Genomic DNA, 16,406 nt, shown 5'->3' with positions numbered 1-16,406 from the left:
AATTGACCCAGCATCTTCCTACCTCTGTATGCTTCTGCAGTTGTTTCCTTTGTTTCAATTGTATGTTGTCTGTATCTTTTAGGACACCTATAATATCTGGCCTCTTATTAAATCTGAACTTTTTTTCTCTTCTAGATGTTGAATTTGCTGAAAGCAGGGATTATAATCCCTTACTTATATTTCTTATAGTATTAAACATTTTTATTAAAGAAAATCATATCAACCAAAAATTAAAAGTATGACTGCATTCTGCCTCATCAAAATTGCTAAAAAAATATACCCTAGAATAAAACAAGAATGATCATTTGCTGGTTTTGTGGGGTACTCACACTACCAATATGAACTGTTTATTTTTTGTTTTGAAAGAGACAAAAATCTTTAGAAACAGGAACTGTAATACAGAAATCATTTAAGAACTTTTCTGGGTGGTACATCAGGTTTCATCAAAGATTATTCATTATAACCAGCTTTATTTAATCTTCCTGCAATAATTAGAAAGAGAAAAGACTATTCCTCAAATCTACAAATGGAACTCAATTTGATGGGATAATTTAATGTCAAGGTGATAGCAATATGCCACCAACAGATCCCAGAGAACTATGAGAAAAGTAACGGAGCTTTCAACATAAGCATAACAGAATATGCACAAAAGGAAAATATTTCACAACATGTGAATAACAGACCCTAAACTATTTTTATTGCCTAATCAAGGGATCTTGGGAACCACTATAAACTGTGCCTGAAAACAAGCTTGATGTATAGCTATGATCTGAAAAGTCAGTCACAATCTAGAATTCATTTGGAAAATACCTGAAGAAAAATACTACCCTAAGTCATTAAGTAACTGCTATCTGCTAGGCATCACCCTGGGCACTGGAGGTAAACAGGTAAGGTACAAACATGTAATTAATAACAGTAATATACCACAACATCTGTAATATCCAGCTAAAAACCATCCTAAGAATTAAAGAGCCACAAATAATGCTCTTTGCTAATGTGGCTGACAGACCATATCCCTTTTAGAATAGTTACCTTTAATTTAAATTCAAGCTGGGGTAAAACTGAGAGCAGCAAATGACTATCAATATTATAGAGCTCCAAAATTAAGTCAAAGACATGCTCTGACAAATCGCTGATAGATGTTTTCCCAAGCATCAGAACCTGATTAAAAAACTTTTGAGAAAGAAAATTTATCATTAATTGAAATGGCATAGACAAAATGAATTTTCTAAAATCTTCATTATTATTCAATTAAATTTATTATTATTTTATACAAAATCAAACTAGGTTTATCAAAACATTTTCTAACAGTAGGTAGGAAACTACAGGCTAGTTCACCTTGTACATGAAATTCACCTTGTACACAACAAAAGATAACTTGTACTAATTTATCAATTAGCTTATCAATCAACACTCTACCTACCATATGTACTTTATTTTTCATTATGGTACTTACTATATTTTAAGTTGTAATACAGTTATATTTGTGTACATGTCTTAATTTCCCTACTAGGTAAATTTCTTAAAGTCAAGAGATCACATCACCTTGGCATGTATGGAAGACAAGAACACTGAAGAAAAAGCCTTGTATCTTCACAGAAGGAGCCAATTCCATTTTTAAAACATACAATTTTATATTTATAATGCAAAACAACCTCTTTTTTTCTGTTTACTTTTGAGAGAAAGAGCGCAAGCGGAACAAGGGCAGACAGAGAGGGAGACACAGAATCTGAACTAGGCCCCAGGCTCTGAGCTGTCAGCACAGAGCCCGACGTGGGGCTTGAATCCACATACTGTGAGATCATGACCTGAGCCAAAGTTGGGCGCTTAACCACCCAGGTGCCCCCAAACAATCTCTTTTTTCCTTTGTATTTTATTTATTTTTTAATTTACATCCAAGTTAGTTAGCATATAGTGCAACAATGATTTCAGGAGTAGATTCCAGTGATTCATCCCCTACATATAACACCCAGTGCTCATCCCAACAAGTGTCTTCCTTAATGCTCCTTACCCATTTAGCCCATCCCCCTCAAAACCCCTCCAGCAACTCTATGTTCTATTTATGAGTCTCTTATGTTTTGTCCCCCTCCCTGTTCTTATTTTTGCTTCCCTTCCCCAATGTTCATTTGTTTTGTATCTTAAAGTCTTCATATAAGTAAACTCATATGATATTTGTCTTTCTCTAATTTTGCTTAGCCTAATACCCTCTAGTTCCAACTATGTAGTTGCAAATGGCAAGAGTTCATTTTTTTTTTTATTGCTGAGAAATACTCCATTGTATGTATGTATGTGTATATATTACATCTTTATCCATTCATCTATCAATGGACATTTGGGCTCTTTCCATACAGCACTGCTACAAACACTGGGGTACACTACCCCTTTGAAATAGCACACCTGTATCCCTTGGATAAATACCTAGTTGTGCAATTGCTAGGTTGTAGGGTAGTTCTATTTTTAATTTTTTGAGGAACCTCCATACTGTTTCCAGAGTGGCTGCATCAGTTTGCATTCCTACCAGCAGTGGAAAAGAGATCCTCTTTCTCCACATCCTCACCTGTATCTGTTGTTGCTGGAGTTGTTAATTTTAGTCATTCTGACAGGTTTGAGGTGGTATCTCATTGTGGTTTTAATTTGTATTTCCCTGATGATGAGTGATGTTGAGCATTTTTTCATGTGTCAGTCCGTCATGTGGATTGGATGTCTTCTTGAAGAAGTGTCTATTTGTGTCTTTTGCCCATTTCTGCACTGGATTGTTTTTGGGGTGTTGTAAATTCTTTATAGATTTTGGATACTAATCCTTCACCTGTTATGTCATTTGCAAATATATTCTCCCATTCCATCGATCGCCTTTTGGTTTTTCTGATTATTTCCTTCACTGTACAGAAGCTTTTTATTTTGATGAGGTCCTTTCATTTTTGCGTTTGTTTCCCTTGCCTCCAAAGACGTGTTGAGTAAGAAGTTGCTGCAGCCAAGATCAAAGAGGTTTCTGCCTGCTTTCTCCTCGAGGATTTTGATGGCTTCCTGTCTTACGTTTAGGTCTTTCATCCACTTTGAGTTTATTTTTGGGTATGGTGTAAGAAAGTGGTGCAGGTTCATTCTTCTGCATGTCGCTGTCCAGTTTTCCCAGCACCACTTGCTGAAGAGACTGTCTTTTTTCCATTGGATATTCTTTCCTGCTTTGTCAAAGATTAGTTGGCCTTACATTTGTGGGTCCATTTCTGGGTTCCCTATTCTGTTCCACTGATTGTTTTTGTGCCAGTACCATACTGTCTTGATGATTACAGCTTTGTAATACATCTTGAAGTCTGGGATTGTGATGCCTCCTGCTTTGGTTTTCTTTTTCAGGATTGTTTTGGCTATTCAGGGTCTTTTCTGGTTCCATACAAATTTTAGGATTGCTTGTTCTAGCTTTGTGAAGAATGCTGGTGTTATTTTGATAGGGATTGCATTGAATATGTAGATTACTTTGGGTAGTATCGACATTTTTACAATATTTGTTCTTCTAATCCAGGAGCATGGAATATTTTTCCACTTTTTTTGTGTCTTCAATTTCTTTCATAAGCTTTCTATAGTTTTCAGTGTATAGATTTTTCACCTCTTTGGTTAGGTTTATTTCTAGGTATTTCATGGTTTTTGGTGCAACCGTAAATGGGATCGATTCCTTGATTTCTCTTTCTGTTGTTTCATTATTGGTGTATAGGAATGCAACCGATTTCTGTGCATTGATTTTATATCCTGCAACTCTGCTGAATGCATGGATCAGTTCCAGCAGCTTTTTGGTGGAATCTTTTGGGTTTTCCATATAGAGTATCATGTCACCTGAGAACAGTGAAAGTTTGACTTCGCCTTGCCAATCTGAATGCCTTTTATTCCTTTGTGTTATCTGACTGCTGAGGCTAAGACTTCCAACGCTACGTTGAATAACAGTGGCAAGAGCAGACATCCCAGTCGTGTTCCTGACCTTGGGGGAAAGCTCTCAGCAAAACAACCTCTTTCTAATCTTTTTTGTCTTCTTTTATATTCCGATGAAATGTGTGTGCATATGTACAAGGTTTACAGCACTACTGAAAATCCAATTAAAAGTACACAACACACACACACTGAAAATCCAAATTTGAACTTTATTTCTATAAGGAACCAGCTATAAGTGGTTTCCACATTCAGATCATTTACCATATTACTACCAAAACTGGTAAAGATACATAGCATAATGGTCCAGTTCCTTTCTATTTAAAGTCTTCCAAATTTGTAAGAAATTAAGCCAGAGAATATACCACACATTCTCAACAGGATATTCTGTCTCCTTGAAGAAGTAGTTTAAGGATTTTTTATAACACATAAGCCCTGATCTCTTCTCTCAGTTACAGTCAACACAACCTGGCTTAAATAGGTTTTCTATATGAATAGTACAAAGTTCAAGACTTCACATTTCTAGGTCTTTTCTGCTTACTTTACGTCAGGTATTGAGAGAGAGCGAGACAGCAGGCATGTGCATGAGCTGAGAAGGAGCAATGGCGGGGGGGGGGGGGGGGGGGCGGATTATCCCAAGCAGGCTCTACACCCAGTGCAGAGCCCAACATGGGGACCCAACTCATGATGGTCAGGTCATGACCGGAGCCAAAATCAAGATTCGAACACTTAACCAACTGAGTCACCCAGGTGTCCCTAACTCAGGTTCATCTTTTTTTTTTTTTTTTTTTTAAAGTTTATTTAACTACTTTGAGAGAGAGGAAGAGAGACAGAGCACGCAAGCAGGGGGAGGGTCAGAGAGAAAGGAGAGAAAGAGAATCCCAAGCAGGCTCCATACTGTTCAGGTTATTCTTAAATGAAGTTTGTTATGTCTGTGAGACTGCACAAACTAAGTATCCATGATGGGGGGGGGGGGGGAGAACAAATTCTATTTTACTATTCTTTCTTTACTCGTTTTTAAAGTAACTTGTTTGTTGTCCTGGTTTATCAATATTGTGGGAAAAGAATTTCATGACCTCTGAGGTTAAATTCTCATTCAGGCTGAAAATAAAATGGCTTTGTTTTCATTCACAAATTTTCTCCTGTTTAAAAACAGTAAATCTAACCTTTCCTTAACAAAAACACAATAATCCTTTCCAATCTGGCCACCTTGTCACATGATCTAATTGTCTTCTTCATCAGTATGGAGAAAAGTCACTTGAAAATTAAAAAAAACAAAAAATCACTCCCTGGATTAACTTCTTATAAATGTCATCAATAACAATTATTTAACATTTATAATCTCCATAAAGGCAAGGGCCAAGTCAGTCTTCTCTACTGTATAGGAAGAGCTTGCCATAGTGCCTGACAGAGTAGGTGCCCAATACACATTTAGCAAATGAATAATATGCAGCAGGTACTACAATATAAGTAAAACAATCCATGTTCCCCATAAGGACTTATAGTGGAAGAGGCAGATAGAGGTTTGATTAAAGTATTTCCTTCCAAAATACATTAGCCTTTTATTTATAAACGGGTAACTGATTTTCCCACTACAAATTTATTTTGTAACAACTGCCTCCTAATGAAAGGAGTATGGGTAAGTTAAAGGTTAGCAAGAAATTCTACCTTAAGTTTAATGGTCAATTTTACTTACGAAAGTGCTTTCACATTAAACAACACATTCTCTACAATCACTCCAAGCATTTTATTAACCCCATCTTACAGATGCAAATACTGAGGCTAGCAAGATTAAGCAACTTGAAACTTGTAATTAAAGTTTCGTCCTAATGAAAACTAAAATTACCAAGAAGTGATCCATGCAGAAAATTTTTTGATTTGTTACTGTACAGTGTACCCTGTACTTTGTTTTTGATACTGTTTTACCTTTTTAAAAATTATTTAATACTTTTTGGTTTGTTTTGAATTGTCAATTGACAAATTTTATATTTAAAAAATAATCTACACCACCACAGTCATTTAAGTTCTATATATTTAAGAATCACTAATTATTAAGAACTTGAATGTGTCTATAGGATATCCATGATAGTGAAAACAACATAAGCAAAAAAGAGATAGAAATGGGGTTATTATTACCTCAGTATCCTACCTCTCTTTTTGCTTGCTAATTCTCCACTAAAAAGATAAATGAATAACGGCTACTACATGTACAAGTCCAAAAAGGCTGAGAGTTATTTTAATAATGTAATTCATTTCATCCTAGTACAAAACAATTAAGTTCACTAGAAAGTAATTTTAAATGTTAACTGTATAGGTTTGAGGTAGAAAAATAAGATGTATAAGATTAAAAGAGGGAAAAAAAGCAATTCTCAATGACTTCTTAGCTAACCCTCAAATAAAGCAAAGAACAAGAAAATGAAATAAAACAATGAACAAAGTACTGGGAATAAACATACAATTGAAAGTCTGCTCAGACCATTCTACTAATCTCCTCTCCTCCCCCAGCTTCTGATAAAGATACAAGAGGGCAGTTCTACTTCTGCAGGCAAGAACTACTAAGAACAAAAAATTAATATAAGGTATTAGTGATAAGGAAATGTTTTTACCTTGATTTACCTGAGATTGCTAAAAATATTTCTCTGGTCCTTTTTCTTTTAGCTCTAATTATAAGTATTTTCAAACACATACATATGTTGAGACAATAGTATAATGAACCAGAAAAAAGGCACCAAAAAAATATAAGTGTTCCCCTAGGAAACATCTGGGTTGGCAATATCAGTTTAAATAAATGACCACCAGGAGGAGCTCACCTAGTATATCTAAAGGGCCACGGAGATAGTCATTCAGATACACGCGAATCAAAGGAAAAGGGAAGGCTAATTAATCACAGAATGCCTAAGTCTGGGTCTAAACACTTCAAATGCCACTAGGTCAATAATGAAAAAAAAAAAAACAAAACAAAACAAAACAAAACTCAACCCACTCAATCCAACCAATTTACTCCAGCCAACACCCAAGACTCACAAAACCTGCAGATATCATTATTTAGAATTCTCTGCCAATTTCGAGCTATTAAGATAGATTACACAATTTGATTGTCCAAACTGTGAAAATTCACCCTCCAAAACAATTTCCTTACAAATCAAATTCATTTTTCCAAATCATCATGTGCTCAGAATTATTTAAGGCCATAAGTAAGTCAGAAACAAAAACTGAGATTTACCAAGATACTATTTTATAAAGTGTGTTACTATTCAAAGCACATTTTTTCATCATGTATTTTATATATAGACTTCAATTTTTATATACTATAGGAAATATGCCCCTTCAATAAACTTCAGGAAAATTAAATACATAAGTGATTATAAATGACTTTCTCACTCTTTTCAAGAAGACTGATTTATAACATTTACATATTTGGAGGTAAGTGAAAGTGGAAAGTAGAGAGAACTGCTACATAAATTCCAGAGGCCAACACTAACACTGTGTTCTAGATTTGTTCCAGGAGGCACCATTCACACAGAATGTATCTAGAGTGGTGCAACTCAAGCGTACTAAGGAGAGAAAAATAAAACTTACAATAACCTATTAGCTAAAATACATTTCTTCTGAAAACAGCTACAAGACGGTCAAGCAGATTTGGGATGATACTGAAAGGATTCATCTCAATTCCTCCTCTTTTTCAAAAAAGGTAGTTGTATTTTAAATCTATCCCAGGAATAGCAAGATAGGCAACTGTACCAAATCGCTGCCATTAATATGTGCCTTCAACTTTAAGGTCTTGGTATTAGTTCATATCTACTTCTTGTACAATCAAATTTAATCTTCAAAAAGCTCTAACTTCCCTGAATAATGAGAAGTTCTATATATTTTACCTAACATTTAGCTCTACTTGTAATATTAGAAATAAAAAGTGTATCTTGCTAACCAAAATTAAAGATGTTCTAGTTCTAAGGCAACTTGAAAGAAGTAAATGAATGAACAAACAAGAGGGGAGCTAACCACCCATAAAATATTAGCCAAGAATAATTTTAAATAAGAAGGATAAAGAAAATATATTATTTAATAATTAAAACAACATGAAATTTAAAATTATGTAATATTACTTGCCAAAATTTTGCCTCTAGCTATCTTTAAAATTTTGGCTAATCCTTCTGACAACCAATTACAAGAAAAACTTACATTGGTAATATACGGTTCAATAGCTTGAGCTGTCCTCTTCAGTAAAGCCTTTGCCAAATCATAGGCTTGTTTGTTTAAATTCTGAAAAACATAAAAAAAAAACCTATATTATATATTATATATATTATATTATATTATATATATTATATATCTCTAATTATGAAAAACAAAATATTACCTGTATTCAAAAAGCTGCTCCTGAGTACATAAATGAGACTATCTAAAACTCAATTCGAATAAAAGAGAAGGCAAAGACATTTTTCTTCTTTTAAGACTGACTAGTCTACTAGATCATAAGATCCCTTCCAAGAAAGGAAAATTACATTCTCTTCCTATTTCATTCACAACATGAAGTAAACCACACAGAAACGGTCAACAAATTTTTATTAGATAGGAGAGGAGATAGTCATTCTACATCTAGTCCCGAAGTCAAATCAGTTCAGGGGAGTACAAACACAGGCTGTTTTACCTCAGGTCCAGAAGAACACGTCATAAGAAAATGAGCTGGGTTCTAATGTGAACAGGAATAGGGGGCCCATAGGTGGGGCAAGACAAAAGAGTTTGGGGCACCTATGGGACAGCAAACTTACTCAAGGACATCTCAGACCACAGGTAAGGCCAAGGATACAGCAAACAAAACAAACAGTAAAATATGAAAAGAAAAAAGGCAGAAGAAAAAAACATCTTAAGAAAACATGTTTCTAAGAGATTCTGGCAATGACAGAAACCATCAAGACCAAAGATCTGAAAGAAAATTGCTACTCCAGTTTAAACATCTTACAGAAAACAGGTACACTGTAGATACCCTAAAACTCACATTCAGCATATTTTTAGATTTACATCTATTGATGCTTCTACTGAATTACTTCTTTCATTTCTAAATGCCGTTAGGTATTTTACTACATAATACACTACAGCTTATTTACTCATTCTCCTATTCATAGACTTTAAACTGTATGTCTTGTACATGCTTCTTTGTGCGTATTAGACATTTTCTGTAAATTCTATCTCTGCCATTTTTTAAATGGGCTGTTTTGTCCTTATTTGTAGAGTTTCTCTAAAATTCTACACACTAAAACTTTGTCAACTTTATGTATAACATATCTTAGTCTATACTTGTCTTTTCACAATGTTTATAGTATCTTAGAGCATAGGGAAGTTTTTAAACTTAATGTAACCAAATCTATCAATACTTTCCTATTTGGCTTGTGCTCACTGTATCTTTCTTAAAAAAATTTCTTCTACAATGAGGTTAAGATGTTGCTTTATATTTTCAAATAAAAATTTAGAGATTTGTTTTTCAGATTTGTATCTTTATTCTACCTCTTACTTTTATGTATGGTATTAAATAATTATTTCCCATATGGATTTTCAATTGTCCTAAAACCAATCATTAAATAAACAGTACATATTCCCTTCAATGACCTATAATACCCACACTTTGAAGTTTCTACGTAACTATGCATATATTTGTAAACTCTCCATTACTTCCATATGTCCCGTTGCCTACTACTGCCTGATTATAGTCAAAGGGATATGGAAACAGTGTCTTAATACTAGGTGGTAGAGTAAGTCCCCACTATTCTATTCTTCAAAATTAGTTATTATGGGCCATTTACTCTTCAATGTGAATTTTAGAATCAGTTAGTCAAATTACCCCCACACACACACAACACACATTCAAACTTTCTGTTTTGACTGGATTATCTATTAGTATGCATAAAACTGGAATCATGATGATACTGAGTTTCCCACCCATAAACATAACAAATCATGCAGAATATCTAAGTCTTCTTTTATACTTTTTCCTGAATTACAATGATTTTCAGCATAATTGTCCACATTTTTGTGAAATTTCTAAACATCTCAAGTCTTTGTTAAAGCTACAAATTTATAAAATTATACCAACAGCCTTTAATATATTGATCTTATATCTAGCAACCTTGCAGAATTTTATTTGTTTTAGAAAGTTATCTATACACTGTTTTGTGTTTTCTACACAGGCAGTCATATTATCTGCAAACAATTTCAGTTTATTTCTTCTTTTTAATCCTTTTATCTTTTATTTATCTCATTTTACTCCACTAAAGACACTTAATTGATGCAGATTAGAAATGGCACAGTTGGGGCGCCTGGGTGGCGCAGTCGGTTAAGCGTCCGACTTCAGCCAGGTCACGATCTCGCGGTCTGTGAGTTAGAGCCCCGCGTCGGGCTCTGGGCTGATGGCTCAGAGCCTGGAGCCTGTTTCCGATTCTGTGTCTCCCTCTCTCTCTGCCCCTCCCCCGTTCATGCTCTGTCTCTCTCTGTCCCAAAAATAAATAAACGTTGAAAAACAAAAAAAAAAATTAAAAAAAAAAAAAGAAATGGCACAGTTCCCTTTTTCCTGACTAAATAAGTGTTCCTAACTCCAAAGAAAATTCTTCAGCATGTACCATATGTACAGTATCATACATATTCTTACCACTTTTAAAATTTATTTTTTATATTTTAGTTAACATGAAGTGCAATATTGGTTTCAGAAGTAGAATTCAATGATTCATTACTTACATACAACACCCAGTGCTCATGACAAGTGACCTACTTAATACAGACACCTAGGCCATCTCCCACTCACCTCCCTCCATCAACCCTTAGTTTGTTCTCTATCATTGAGTCTTCTGTGGGTCATATTCTTATCACTTTGCTAAAAGGTTTTTATCATAAATTACACTGAATTTTATCAAACTGTCTTTTTCTACATCTACTGATACTTTTTTCTTTGATCTGTTAATTTACACAAATATCTTAGTCTCTAAGATTCTCTAATGTTTATCCATTCTTATATTCCTAAAATAAAGCCAATTTGCTCATTATAAATAGTTTACACCGTTCCAAATGTTATTATTTTATATTGAATTTATGTGATATGATTACAACTTTAGACTAAATTAGCCTATGACTCTTCTAACTTGCTTGGCTTTGTCTAGTTTCTCTATGAAGATTATATTCCACTCATAAAGTGAACTGTGGAGCATTTCTTCCTTTTCTATAATCTAGAAAGGTGTACTTGACATTTGAATTGTATGCTACTTAAATGATTAGGAGTTATCTCCTGATGTTCAGTTTAAGTTCTTTTGTGGTTGGTTTGTGTTCTGCTGCTGTTACTTTTATTATTGCTGCCACTGTTGTTTGGGAGGAAGGGATTTTGTTCATTTTATGGATACAATTTTTAAAACGAATTCTATTTCTTTTACTGGTTAAAGGTTATTTAAAATTTTCTCTGGCAAGTTATATTTTCTAGGAAATTCTTTTACCTAATTTCAAATATATTACCATAAAATATTGTTCACAGAACTGTCTTTTTAGCTTTTTAATGTCTGTTGTTCCCCATTTCATTCCAAAACCATATATTGATACCATCTCTTTTTTTCTGATTCAACTTACCATGGATTTGACTATTTAATACATTTTTCAAACTGCCAGCTTTGAGTTTGTGTGAAATGTACTGTATTTTCTATGTCTTTAATTTCTGTACTTGTTTTCTTCCTTGTATACGGTGTATAATCTGATTATTTTTATAAACTTCCTGAATTGGACACTTGGCCAATAAAATTAGATTTAAAAAACATTCAGGGCACCTGGGTGGCTCAGCTGGTTGAGCATCCAACTTCAGCTCAGGTCATGATCTCACAGTTTGAGGGTTCGGCCCGCATCAGGCTCTGTGCTGACAGCTCAGAGCCTAGAGGCTGCTTCAGACTCTGTGTCTCCCTCTCTCTCTCTGCCCATTCTCTGCTAGTGTTCTGTCTCTGTCTCTCTCTCTCTCTCTCTCTCAAAGATAAATAAACATTTAAAAAATTAAAAAAAAAATTTAAGCTGTATCCTACAAGTTTTAATATGTATCATTTTAATTATCATTTCTAAATCTTTCAGAATTGCCATTATGATTTATTTTGTTTTTGTTTTGTTTTTAATTTTTTGTTTTCTTTCTTTCTTGCCCCCCCACCCCCACCCCACCAAGCCCTTGTCTTGAGGGCTGACTTTCAACAGATCACAGCGAGGGAGCAGCTATGCTATGTACAAAACCCCAACCATTATGATTTATTCTTTTGACATGTTAATCATGGTTGCTATAAACTTGTTTGTTTCAAATCTTCAAAATTCCCACAAACTTTATAATCATTGGGAAAACTGTTAAGATAAGCCACCAAGTGGTGAATTTGTTTCTTTCTCTTTGTAATTCTTTCAGTTTATACTCTATATATTTGAGCCTACATACATGCAACTTTGAATATCTTCCTGAGAACTAAATGTTTTATCATTGTACAAATCCCTTCTTTACCCAGTAATGACTATTACATCTGATATTAGTACAACTTGTTTCAGTTTTCTTTCAGTTAATATATGCCTGGCAAGTCTTTTTTCCATCCTTTTATAAGCTTTTGACTTTTTTGTGACAGTACTTTTGTTCTTATCTCTTTGACCCACTGTATTATTATTATTATTATTATTATTATTATTCCTATTTTGTGAGAGACATGCACAAGAGATAGTGGAGGAAGGGCAGAGAGGAGAATCTTAGGCAGACTTTGCAACCGGCATGGAGTCCAACACAGGACTCCATCTCAGGACCATGACATCATGACCTGAATTGAAATTAAGAGTCAGACACTTAACTGACTAAGCCACCCAGAAGCACACCACCCCCCCTCCCCCCCGGATTATTTTCAATCCAGTATGACAGTCTAAGTAGCAAATTTAGACCATTTACATTTATTGTAATTCTTTCTTTTACTCTAATCCTGAAAATTTTAATATGAATACTTCAAGTTTGATGTTAATCAGTAGCTCTATACTCCCCACCACCACCAGGATTAGATCACTCACTGACTCTCCATTAAGCCATTCAATCTCATCTGTTATTTGTTATTCGTATCCAGTAATTCAGGACTATTTTGTTAACATCCCTGTAGTCATTATCATTGCTACTATTTTTTTTAATGTATTAGTTCTTATTTGGAGCATTTCTTTGTACATCATTATTTCTTGTTCCTTCTTTTAATTCAACTTCCATCATTCTACAATACTCACATAGTTCATTCAGGAAGAATCTATTGACAAGTGAGTATTTAATATCTTAATTGCACTCAAATTGGGTATGTGACTACACACACCTACACATACATGCACAGTTATTTTATCTTAGCACTTTGGAAATATAGTCCCATTATCTTCTGGCATCTATCCTCGTTACTGAGAAGTCGGCAATAGATTAATCTTTATTCCTTGGTAAGTGTCGTGCCTTTTCCCTTTGGGTGCTTTATAGATTATTTGGCATTCTAGAATTTCTGTTGGCATTCTAGAATTTCTCCAGGATGTTCCTGGACTGGGATTTTTATTTATTCTGCTCATGACTTTTGCTACCTAACCCATAAATCCATGCATTCCAACAGTTCTGGAGAATTTTAAGCAAATTTTTATTTAAACATTTCTTCTCTACTCTCTACTTTGTGTTCTGAAATCATTATAAACTATATTGGTCCTTTTCATTCTGTTTTTCATGTCTCAGTATTTTTCATGTCTTCTTTATCTCACTTTACCTGTATAATTCCTTGATCTATCTCCTAGTTTTCAAAATCTTTTATAACCCAATAAAGATCTTAATTTCAATGACCATTTCTCATTTCTACTTTTTTCCTAAACTTCTTTCATATATCTAGCTATTATGTTTTTAACTCTTATTTTCATGCCTTTGATCCCTTGAAGCATATATTATCTTTAAACCTTTTAAGGTATTTATTATTTTTATCTAACAAATGTATTATCTGAATGTTTAGGTCTATTTGCAGTATTTAACTTTCAGCATTGATGGACTATTTTAAGAATCTGGAAATACTAGAGGCACCTGGGTGGCTCAGTCGGTTAAGCGTCTGCCTTCGGCTCAGGTCATAATCTCCCGGTTTGTGAGTTGGATTGTGAGTTGGAGCCCTGTATCAAGCTCTGGTCTGAGAGCTCAGAGCCTGGAGCCTCCTTCAGATTCTGTGTCTCCCTCTTTCTCTGCCCCTCCTGCATTCATGCTGTCTCTCTCCATAATATAACAAATAAACGTTAAAAAAAATTTTTTTTTAAAAATCCGGAAATATTAAATTATGCAGTCATCTTCATGGAAGCACTTTTTGTGTGAATGTCATATACTTGTGAAATTAGATTATACCGTGCCAGGAAGTTCTTCAGTTTGCACAGATCTTTATACTCGTGACTCCCTGGCCCCTCTTTTTAACTCTCTCTTTTATCCCTTTCACAGAACCATTATTTCCAACTGTTTACTGGAGAGTTAGTCATTTTCAAAGAACAAGACACACAAACAAGTCTTGATTAATATCACCAAGGGAAGAAACACTGTCATGAACATATCCTTTGTCCAGAAATTAGTAGAGACTTCCCTTTTAATTTCACCCCCCACTCCATCTAACTACTGCTGTCTTAGAACTAAGGCTCTAACTGCTTTCAGCATCTCCTGACACATAAAGTTATATGATAGCATCTAAGTAGTATTAACTCACTCCTTGAAACATATCCTACACCACACAGTTATTACAGATATTTTATCACATAAACTACATCTACTTAATTAGTAACTAATAAGTGTACCATGTTTTACTAATATTTATTAATATTAACCAATAAAACAGATTCTCTAAAACTAAGGTTAAAGCAGGAAAAATTGTATTTGGAACATAAGCAGAAATTCTTGACCTTAATATTAACAGGCTTTAGACATATTGGTATATGTTGCTACTTACCTTATGTGCAGGTACCAGATTTACCAAAACTGTATCCAAAAGCTCCTGAGATACTGTATCACCTTCACAAATAATAGAACTCATGAGGTCTACCATGTGCATATGAACTTTCTGATTGTGGCCATTGCTGAAATTCAAAATAGATATTTTATTTAAAGCATACAGGATTCAGGGGTGCCTGGGTGGGTCAGTTAAGTGTCGGACTTCTCGTTTAGACTCAGGTCATGATCTCACTGTTCAAGAGTACAATCCCCACATGGGGTCCACAGTGACAGTGCCAACAGTGGAGAGCCTGCTTGGGATTTTCGCCCTCCCCCTCCCCTCTCTCTTTCTCCCTCTCCCTCCCCCCTCCCTCCCCCTCCCTCTTTCCGCCTCCCCCTCCCTCTTTCTCCCTCCACCACTGCCCCTTCCCACCTGTCTCTTGTTCACGCAAATGTGCACATAAACATTTTCCTAACACTAGTACAACATGAAGTATTAGGATATATACAACTTCGCAAAGGACCACGCCTTCTCTCAAAAATAATAAAAATAAAGTGTACAGGATTTAATCATAACATGGTACTGAAGAGCACTACTTTATAAAACATTATACTAAAATATCAAGTCAAATTCCATATATTCACTTAAAGCTTCCCTCTATTCCAAATCTTATAGGAGCATCCAAAATATATTTTAAACTGTATTTCCTAGATTACTTTTCCCTAATTTTAACCAGTCTCACAATCAAAAGCAATTGAATCAAATATCAACTTTAGTTTTGCCTTAAATTCAGAAAATCAAACTGCTGCAAAGTTAATTCTAGTAGATAATTTTAAAGAATACACAAAAACTTAACTATTTACATGAATCAAGGAGCCAATAATATTTAAAGATAAAAAATATAATCCAAAAAATATTTTCATATTGGCTATATAGACTGCCTTATGCCACTCTTGTATTATACCTTACAAATTAAGTTCTATTCACTTTTAAAACATCTATAAAAATGTTAGTGAGGCTTTTTTTAAGTTTATTTATTTATTTTGAGAGAGAGAGAGAGAGAGCACAAGCAGGATAGAGGCAGAGGCAGAGGAGGAGAGAGAGAAAGAATCCCAAGCAGGCTGCACCCTGCCAGCTCAGAGCCTGACCAAGGGCTCGATCTTGATCTAACCGTGAGATCACGGACCTGAGCTGAAATCAAGAGTCGGTAGCTTAACAGACTGAGCCAAGCAGGTGCCCCATGTTAATGAGTTCTAATGTTACTTAGAACCTTCCAAATACTCATCATAACAAACAGTTAATGCATATTCACTTATGGGTTTTAAATACTATGTATTTAAAATAAGTTATATGCCTAGTAAAATGAACTTACTTTATAACTGAAAATAATGTTCTGTATAACTGGGTAAAAATTTCATTGCTATCTTCCAACTCAAAGCATATGTTATACGACTTGACCCAAGCAATGTTCTAAAAATAAGAAATAAAAAAAGCGAAAGGTAAACACTTTAATTAGTAAAAATATACAAGCAAAAAACCCAATTTGAAATA

At 34.5% G+C, this 16,406-nt stretch overlaps 1 protein-coding gene across 5 annotated transcripts in view; it reads right to left on the bottom strand.

Annotated features, from left to right (window-relative positions):
- PDS5B (PDS5 cohesin associated factor B) overlaps nucleotides 1–16,406 on the bottom strand; it is a 195,244-nt gene that overhangs the window by 104,841 nt on the left and 73,997 nt on the right. For all 5 annotated transcript variants that reach the window (XM_030308934.2, XM_030308936.2, XM_030308939.2 and 2 more), the window contains exons 5-8: nucleotides 16,228–16,325; nucleotides 14,874–15,000; nucleotides 8,095–8,175; nucleotides 1,033–1,173 (exon numbers count right to left, since the gene is read on the bottom strand). In XM_030308934.2, coding sequence (XP_030164794.1) covers nucleotides 1,033–1,173; nucleotides 8,095–8,175; nucleotides 14,874–15,000; nucleotides 16,228–16,325 — 447 coding nt within the window. The remainder of the gene's footprint in view (nucleotides 1–1,032; nucleotides 1,174–8,094; nucleotides 8,176–14,873; nucleotides 15,001–16,227; nucleotides 16,326–16,406) is intronic.

Source organism: Lynx canadensis, chromosome A1 (genome assembly GCF_007474595.2).
Source record: "Lynx canadensis isolate LIC74 chromosome A1, mLynCan4.pri.v2, whole genome shotgun sequence".
In the NCBI taxonomy this organism is placed as follows: domain Eukaryota; kingdom Metazoa; phylum Chordata; class Mammalia; order Carnivora; family Felidae; genus Lynx; species Lynx canadensis.
The sequence above is the reverse complement of the archived record's forward strand: the minus strand, read 5'-3'. Positions and strand labels throughout refer to the sequence as shown.